General features: G+C 58.3%; 1 protein-coding gene across 1 annotated transcript in view; it reads right to left on the bottom strand.

Annotated features, from left to right (window-relative positions):
• Positions 1 to 830: 830 nt before the first annotated feature.
• The window catches only part of KCNN3 (potassium calcium-activated channel subfamily N member 3), a 128,397-nt gene continuing 120,260 nt past the window's right edge, over positions 831 to 8,967 (bottom strand). Inside the window, exons 7-8 of the mRNA XM_025858881.2 lie at positions 8,644 to 8,713; positions 831 to 4,115 (exon numbers count right to left, since the gene is read on the bottom strand). Of these exons, the coding sequence (XP_025714666.1) occupies positions 3,825 to 4,115; positions 8,644 to 8,713 (361 nt within the window). The 3' untranslated portion in view covers positions 831 to 3,824. The remainder of the gene's footprint in view (positions 4,116 to 8,643; positions 8,714 to 8,967) is intronic.

Below are 8,967 nucleotides of genomic sequence, written 5' to 3'. Positions count from 1 at the left end.
CTGCGTAGACCGGGGACATATCTGAGGATTTAAAAGCAGTAACTTACAGAGCAGGAACCTCTGGTAGTGCAGTGACTTCCTGGTGCCTCGCTGGTGCGAGCAACACTGTCTTTTCTGGGATGAAACACTGACTCCTAATTTGGGGTGCACTGTTGGTGGAGGGACACCCTACAGGAGGAGAGAGGGCCTGTGCACCAGCCCCGCGTTGCTCCATGCTGCACTCACTACGTAGCTGACACGGAACCGATTACTTTCTGGAAACTCCTGAGGACGTTCAGGTGCACAGCGGGGCGGGGGCGGGACGGGAACGCGGTCTTGGCTGCTCTTGACGCCCCTGTCAGATCTGCCAAGTACATCGCACTCCAGGAAAGTAACTCTCGTCTGCACCGTACGCACAGAGAAACTGAGGTGTGAGGAGGTTCCATTAATCGGCCGGAGATGTGGGCCCGGCCTGAGCGCTTATTTCCTCCGATTCTGTATCTCTAACTTTCTTCCTTTTTCCTTCCTTTACTCACACGGAAATTGCTGAAAATCTAAGCGGGGGGGGGGGATCCTCAAATATATTAGAATCGTGATTTCTTCGATGCTGTTCCTTCTCGGCCTTTAATAAATGGCAAGAGCTCCAGGCGCTCACTTGGAATTGGCCGGCGCCTGTGTTCTCCGTGCCTCTGGCGTCTGGGCTGCTAGGCCCGGCACCTGCCAGACGTCAGTGGTGGCCCAGGGCCTTACCCCTCTTGTTCCCCTGCGTGAGGCAGTTTTAGGGGTATGTCGTCATGAAGCTGCATGTTGGGAGCAGGGCAAGAGCAGTTCAGACACTTGATGACAATTTATTGATGATGATCAGACATAGGTGGCCTTTGACCCAAAGGTGCAGATTTGTATTTGGACTTCAGTCTAAGGAGGACGGAGCCCCTAGTCTGGTAAAATTTACCAACTGATGCTATGTCCTGAAATTCCACGGAGACCAGTGGTCTTAAAGTATCACAGTACGTCCCTGACTTTACAGTACATGAGGCTAGAGTATGGCTTACGTGATGAGGGGTTGCTCTGCAGTTTTTATTCAAGTGTCTAGATATTTTCAGGACCATTAGGGTTTCTTACCTGTCACTAAGTTATCAGAAAAGTCACAGCGGGGTTCTGCCACGGGGCCGGCCTTCCAGGACTGGGCAGAACTCAATCGGTTCAGTATTAGAGCAAGGTTATTGTAACGAAGAGTTTTGACATATAGCCAATTCTTGAGAAGCTAACGAAACCTCCTCTGCCACTAAAGTTGAGAATAAGGAACAAGAAGGCACCTGCCGCCCTTTTCCATCTGACTGTGATGCTGAGGCACAGCGGAATTAGCCAGAAGATGGGCTGTAGGGAGAAAGCCTGGAGGGGCCTACACTTTGGGTAATCAATACTGAGGTCATCAGGGTTGATTGCACTCACGGAGAACGGAGCACTTCCCATATAAAGCTGAAACACGAGGACAGCGAAGCAGCCTCCCGGTTACCATCGCAAGGCCAAGAAGCAGGTTTGATCACTGCTGTTAACCATACCAGCTATTGCACTACCAATAGGCCACGTCGTGCCACGGACGCCCACGTGTCCCCGGCATGCCAGCAGCCCCCCTTACCAGGTCTTCAGGGTTCACTGAGGTGCACAGCATGAATGAGTCATCCATTGACCTGGGCGGGTCAGCGGCATCTTGCGCGTCATTTTTTTGAGGTTAAGACTAAATCCCTGTATGTGTGCACACGGAATGGAGAGGGCAAACGGGAGGGAACGGGGAGGGCTGTGGGTCAGCGACCGGGACGGGCGCACGCAGGGCCACCTGCCCTCGGCCTGCCCCTTGTGAGATGGAACCCTGGCCGCAAAGACACTGCACGGTAACTTCATCGGCACGCACATCTGTTTCTCGGTTCGGCCGTACGTCACTGAAACGGGAGCACCGTTCTTGGGACATAAAAAAGGAGGGTGATCTTTCAGAGAATCGACAGTTAAAAGAACAAGTGAAAAAACAAAGAGCCAGCAGCAAGTGTGGTGTCTGCAAAGCAGCCAATGGAAATGCTCCCAGGAGTCACCAAGACGAAGACAAGACCATGTGTGGAACAACGGCAGGGAAAGGAGATAAAAGGGGAAGTTTAGCAAGAGACCAGGTCTTCTGGAACTAGTAGCTGGGCTCTCGGGTCATCCACCTTTTGCCACCTAGTGATCTCCTTGCCCCCGGAAGACCTGGCCCAGCTCTGATGTCAGGGAAGTGACAGTGTCCCGTGCACAGCGAAGCCCCGCAGAACAACCATGCCCAGATAACACCCTGATGCTCTGCCCGAAGCAGGTGAAACATTCCACACAGTCTCGTCTAACTCCCCACCAGCTGCAGCCAGAGACCCCACAACGAGAAGAGCGATGAAACACAGGATCGTTGCAAACGGTCACATACAGAGCAATGAGAGATGGCGTCCACGTGCCTCACCCCCGATGCCGGGCACTGCGCTGGGTCTGGATGTTTCTCAAGTTTCTTGGACTTTGAGACAAATTCGAATGGTTTTTGCACCAAGATTAACATGGCACAGTAGAAACGGGCTGCTGACAGATCCATGTCACCTCGCCTTACCCACAAGCCTCCCTAAGGGCTCCCTCATTCTCAGATTCTTTCATTCTGAGGTGGTCTCAGGTCAGGGAGAAGGGGCCACGCAGGCCACTCACCACCACATGTCCCAGCTCAGCAGCTCTCGGGGGGCGGCACTGGACCCCTCGGCGCTCCTAACCCTGGGATGGGAGCACCGCTGCTGGATGAGGGTGGCTGAGCGGATCCCCAGACCACGCTCCTCCTCACGGGGGCCTCCCTGGGCTGCACCTGTGTGTGCACGCCCCCTCCCCGCACATACACACGCAATTCACCTGCTCCACCGGAACACAGCGGTTTGGATATAAGGAGAAAATTCTGCACAGCCTGTTAGTTTTAGAAGGCTGCTTATCTCTCTAGAACGCCAACAAGTGTGGCTGGGCGTTCATCTCAAACCCAGCAAGGGTGGTACCTGTCCAGGGTAGGCACCTGCATTGTTGTCTGAAGGGGCCTGCATCTTCAGCGAAGCTCAGAATGTGCCCAACCAGCAAACTACCTGAGCTGAAGGCACCCACACTCGGATTCAAACCAACTCCACATGTATTTGGTGCCTACTGTGTGCGGGGTGAGGTACCAGGTCCCTTTTTCTTCGGGTCAAACTCAAACAAGGAAAGACCTGTGTTGAATGTGGGGGGTGTGTGCGTGCACACACTTGCAGACACACAGGAAAATCTGGCTTTTTATTTGTCTTTTTTTTTTTTTTTTTTTAGTCTAAATTGGGTTTTATGACTGGTTAAGGTACGGGAGGAAAGAATGTCTGTTTTGGCAAGTTGTGGCTGCTCTTCCTTTGTCTCCCAGAGGCTTCCTGAGGCCCCGGTGCTGAGGGACCCCCGCCCGAGCCTGACGCCACCCCCGTGGGACCCTCTTCCGGGCTCTCTCTCTGTCGGCTGCTTCGTGCACCTGCCCCCCCGCCCCCCACGTGAGACCTGAGACGGAGCGTGGATTTCTGCTCTGCACCAGCCCTGCTGCCGGGGCCCGCGTCCTCTCACCTCCGCTTCCTGCTCCCAAGTAGAGGCACCTAAACAGAGATTGGATTTCTGGTTTCAAGGCATATCGAACCAAGCACGCTGAATGAACACGAGTTGGGTAATTAGCTCGGTCTCTCCTCTTTACGGTCCCTGGTCCGATGGGTCCTTGATGGCAAAGTGACCAGGAGAGAGTTGATTTGCATCTTAAGACCTATGGGCAATGCTTCTGGAGTGGGGGGGCTTATCTAGCAACTGCTTGAACTTGTGTACGGGGTCGGGAAGGAGGTGGAGCTGACCCCAAGGGGGCTGTCGGAGGCTGGGGGTGTGTGAGTAGCGCCCGCGGGGCCGGCCCGGGCCTCGGCGATGGCTGACAGGAGCTGCTGCTGCTGGTGCAGGGCGTCGGCGATGAGGAGGGGCAGGGAACTGAAGCCTGCAGCCAGGTGCTCCAGCTTGGACTCCAGGCTGCCGATCTGCTTCTCCAGGTCTTCGCTCCGATCATTGAGCTCTGTGATCAGGTCGTACATGATGTTCTGCATCTGTACAGAGAGACAGGACACTACAGGTCATCGCAGAGGAGCCTGCGATGGGAAAGTGAAATGCTCCCAAATCACAACGGGAGCGAGGTGCACACCCGCGCCGCCCGGTCTGGCCCACCCAGGAGAGGACCTGGAGGCTTAGAGGTGGGGGGGGGGGGCGGGCGGCAACACCCGCCAGGAGTCCTGCGTCATGGGGAAGCAGACGGGCGAGTGCCGGCGGGTCCTCATGTTCCTGCTGGCCTGACCTCCGGGCTCAGAGGCTGTGCGAGAAGGCACCATGCTGGGCTGTGGACGGCGCGGGGACTTGCCGAGCCTGAACCCTGGCTTCCTTATAAAATAGGAGTGATAACCACACACGGTCACAACGCTATTGCCGGTCGGCGGTGTCCAGCGCGGCAGCCAGAAGAGATGCCAGATGCAGGGACTCGCCACCGGTCGGCTCCGCATCCACACGCAGCTGCTACACGTGGTCACAGCCCCTCCCCACTGCCTGGTCCCCGAGGAGGTCTGCTGCCCCATCTGGGACAACCCTGCAGGGCCAGTCCTCCCCCAGAGCTCCCACGGGCCAGCTGAGGGCTTTGTCCATCTGTCGCGGTTCAGACCCCCCTCCCCAGCCCTGTCCTGCCTCCCTCACTCCCGAATGGGCCCCCCAGCAAACCTCCCGCCTCACTGCTGTCTCCCCGAGTCCCAGCGACCTGCCCCGTCTCCTATGCCCTGCTTCATACTGCACCCCACTCCCGATCCTGCTAATCTGCTCAACTGTCCCTTTTTCCTCCCACCTTCTTTTTTTTTTTTTTTTTTAAGATTTTATTTATTTATTTGACAGAGAGAGACACAGCGAGAGAGGGAACACAAGCAGGGGGAGCGGGAGAGGGAGAAGCTGGCTTCCCTCCTAGCAGGGAGCCCGATGCGGGGCTCGATCCCAGGACCCCGGGATCACGACCTGAGCCGAAGGCAGACACCCAACAACTGAGCCACCCAGGCGCCCCTCCTCCCACCTTCTTTTGCGCTAGCAAATTCTGCTGCCCCTGGGGATGGGCCGCCGTCACCCACTGGGAGGGACCCTCCTTCAGGGCCTGGACCTTCGCCTGCTGTGTTACTGATGTGTCTCAAGGGCCTAAAACAGAACCTGGCTCGGAGGAGATGCTCAACTAACAGACACACAAACATACATAATCACGCCTAGGGGGGTGGGGGGCGGGGGCCTGTCCCTGAAAGGTGTCGGTGGAACAAATGGGTGAGTGAGGCTGGCACGGGTCCCTCCCATCCTGGGCCCAAGGTAGGAAACCCACCGATGGGGAGAGATGTTTCACACCACGAATTGTTCCCAGGTACCCAGAAGGTTTCTCAGTGCTTACAAATGAGACCCGTGTGGCTGAAGGGAAGGAAGGCAGAGCCCGAGGGCCCAGCCCGGGGCTGCCTGGGAGTGACCCCTGCAGGGGGCCGTGAGGGCAGGGGGCAAACGGGGGAGCCCCCAGGGAGCTGAAACACAAATGAAACTTGAAAGGAAGCCAATAAACTTGTCTTCTGAGAGTTAAGTCATAAAACTGGGTCAGAGCAGAGCTGAAGCGGGGGCTCAGGCCCGGGCGCCATTCCCTCCGGCTGCCTGACCACACACCTGGGTGCCCCCCACACCCCAGCACCGAGCCCTCACACGGCGACCAAGCCACCTGAGCTCCACCCCGTGCCTCCCGCAGGTGCGCTCCCGTTCCACGGTCCCGTTTCTCCCTCATCGGGCCACTTTCTGATGACAGTTTGGCTTCCCGCGTTGGCCCGGAGAGCGCTCACTTATGTGACAGCTCCGCTTCTCCATAAATTAACAAGGGACCACCGTGTGAGCTGCAGCCCGTGGCTCCCAGCCCCTGTGGCTGCCGTGGTGGCCGTTGCTCTGTACCCCCTGCCCCCTCCCAAGTTACGTGGCCCTTGGGGCTTCTGGTCCTCTGCCGGTGACATCCTGGCCCTCTGGGCCAGAAACTCCACGTCATTTCAGCAGTCGCAGAAACCCCTGGAGCCGTGGCCCTGGAGTGGGGATGGAGGTGAGAGGGGAAAGCACGTGGCACAGTAAGAGGGCCAGAGAGGGGCTGGGGAAGGGGCCCTCCAGAAGTAGGAGGAAGGCAGCTCGACCTGGGAGCGCAGGACGCCCCCGGGGGCGGGGGGAGACCAGACCTCGGAAGGGAACGGGCTGCCTTCACTCGTTAACAGTCCAGAACCTCCATCGAGGGGCACGCTGTGGCCGGACGCCCGGACCACTCACTCATTTGCCTGGACGGGGCCCGGGCCCCTGGGTCTCGGCCCCCGCGCGGTCGCTGACCAGCTGCCCGACCTCAGGGCGGCCACTTTGTTCCTTTGGATCTTGGCTTTTCCTCGTCTGTATTCATAACGAGAACTACCATTTGCAAAACCTCCACATAGTTTACAAAGCTCTTCCACAGACACTGTTTTATTGCATCCTTGAGCCTCGGATACTAGGAATTATGTTTATGTTCCAATGAAAGAAATCGAAGCTAGCAAATAAAGACCCAAGTCCACCAGCAATGCGGCCGTGTCCCCTGCTCCGTGGTTGGGGACAAGGTGCAGGGTGGGGGGAGGGGGCATATGGACCCAGATACATGAGAAGCAGCCAGGGCCCTGGGTGAGTCTCCGGGAGGGAAAGAGTGGGTGGAGGCAGAGCCCCCCTCTCCTGGGCTCGTCCCTGTCCCTGCGGCAGCCCTGCAGAGGCCCCCTTCACCCTTCCCTGCACACCTCTCCTTCCAGGTGACTCGCTGTAGATTACTGATGGGGTTTCAGTCCCCACATGGTTCACTGGGCCAGCCTGCTCTTCACGGGGCTGCATCTCTGTGAGGCGCTGTGGGTGGTACTGAACCAACACAGGCTTGAAAGTCCGTTTGCCTGATGTTCCCAGGAGAACATCAGCGACAGTGAGTCCTGCCAGATGAGAGGGAGGCAGGGGAGCCCGCTGCTTGTAGGGCACGGCATTAGACCGAGTACTCCTGCATGGCACTGGGTGGGTCCCCGGCCAGGTCTGCCTGGCACCACGCTCTTCCTGGCCACAGCTGGCTGGTCTGAGTGCAGACTCGTGACCGGACTGGCCAGGCACCTCATCTCTGAGCCTTCAGAGCTAAGATCACCAGAAGGCCAATGCGTCCTCACCTGTGGCCAGAGCACTCTCTGGACAGGGGCGCCAGGGTCTGCCCGGGAGACAGAAGCCACAGTGGGGGGGGGGGACAGCAGGGGACAGACCTGAAGCGGGCTCTTGCACAAGAGGGAGAGAAGAGGGTGAGACGCATGCCCCCTGCCCCCCCCCCCCGACCCGGGGCCTGAGGGCTGCCCGGGGCCTGTTCTCTGTTCCCTGGGGCCCCTTCCTCAAGTCCGGCCAGGTGCTCTGAGGCTCTGGAATGAGGCTTCCTTCTGTCATTCTAAGAAACGCCTCCATTTGTAAACCTAATTCTACTGCTTCCTGATACCCAAGGGTGTTAACTCCACCGGAGACCTCAGGGGCTTCCCTCCCACAGCCCAGCCTCCCCATCCGTCCCCCACGTCCAGGCTCTGGGGCCCGGCTCCACCGCAGGGCCCGGCCCAGGCACACAGGCCCGAGGGCCTCCCTGCACCGGCGCCGTCCCTGCCCCCAGCTCCCAGCGCCCCCTCCCCCGGCTGGGGAGGTCCTTGCTGGGGCTTGATCCCTTCATTGAACAAGGCGCCTGCACGTGGCCTGACAACTGGCAATTTCTCTGATTGCACCTCTTTTCAAAGGGTGCTAACTTGCCTGGGAGTTTCTCTGCTCACCCAGGGAACGGGTTCCATTATGATAATTGACATCTGCCGGAATGTTCTGCTAGCCTGGCCCCAGGCTGATGTACAATCTTTATGGAGGAGCCCAAGGGGGGGTTGCGGGGTGGGGGGAGCAACCCAGCTTGGCCAGCAGGGTGGCCTTCCGTTCTTGGTTGCTATGGCTTGCAAGAGAGGCGAGTTTCTTCACTGTATTAATGGCAGGTCTGAGTTAGATGTGCAGAGTGGTGGTGTGGCGTCAATCCCAGGGCTTCCAGGGAGGGTTCTCTTTTTTGGCACCTTCATGCTCACCATGGGGACCTGGCTCTTGAGAAGTAAAGAAACGCACCCCCCACCACCAATTGGGGTCAGAAAAGCTGGTCTGTGAGGATTAGAGAAGGCGAGAAAATGACCTGCCAGGCGTTACCGTGTGCCGGGCAGCGTGGCCCCCGCGTCCCTGGGTGGGCCCAGCAGGCTGCCCCCCCTGTGCAAGCCCGAGCTCATTCTCGGGGCATCGCCGCGCAGCCTCAAGATGAGGAAGCTACTGAGCCACAGGCACAGACAGACCCGCGGCCGCGCTGACCGGGATTTCCATCAGTAGAGCTCCCGTCATGAACTTGACCCTGGACTCCTTTCCCCAAGGAGAGGCTGTCATTGCTCCCCTGGCCCCACACCGCATAGCTGGGATGTGGCCGTGTCCTCACAGCCTCAGGGGGAGGGCCAAGTGCCAGCACCTAAGAACGCTCCAGGTTCCGTCACTCACCTTGGACAGGTCCACCAGGGTGTTGGCTTGGTCGCTCAGCTTCCTCTGCTCCATCTTGACGCTCCTCAGTCTGTGGGAAAGAGTCGTGAGAGCCAGACTCCCCAAGTGCCCACGACAGCTTAGCCCCACGTGCGGATTCCACATCTACTCGATGTGCCTGACTTTGGAACCCAGCATGGGGACCTCGATCACAAGGCCTCGATCACAGGGCCTCGATCATGGAGACCTCGATCATGGGGCCTCGATCACAGAGACCTCGATTATGGAACCTCAATCACGGAGAACCCAGCATGGGGACCTTGATCACGGGACCTCGATCACGGG

The sequence above is a fragment of the Callorhinus ursinus genome, unplaced genomic scaffold (genome assembly GCF_003265705.2).
Source record: "Callorhinus ursinus isolate GAN/ISIS: 27379988/994484 unplaced genomic scaffold, GSC_fseal_2.0 scaffold92, whole genome shotgun sequence".
In the NCBI taxonomy this organism is placed as follows: Eukaryota; Metazoa; Chordata; class Mammalia; order Carnivora; family Otariidae; genus Callorhinus; species Callorhinus ursinus.
The sequence above is the reverse complement of the archived record's forward strand: the minus strand, read 5'-3'. Positions and strand labels throughout refer to the sequence as shown.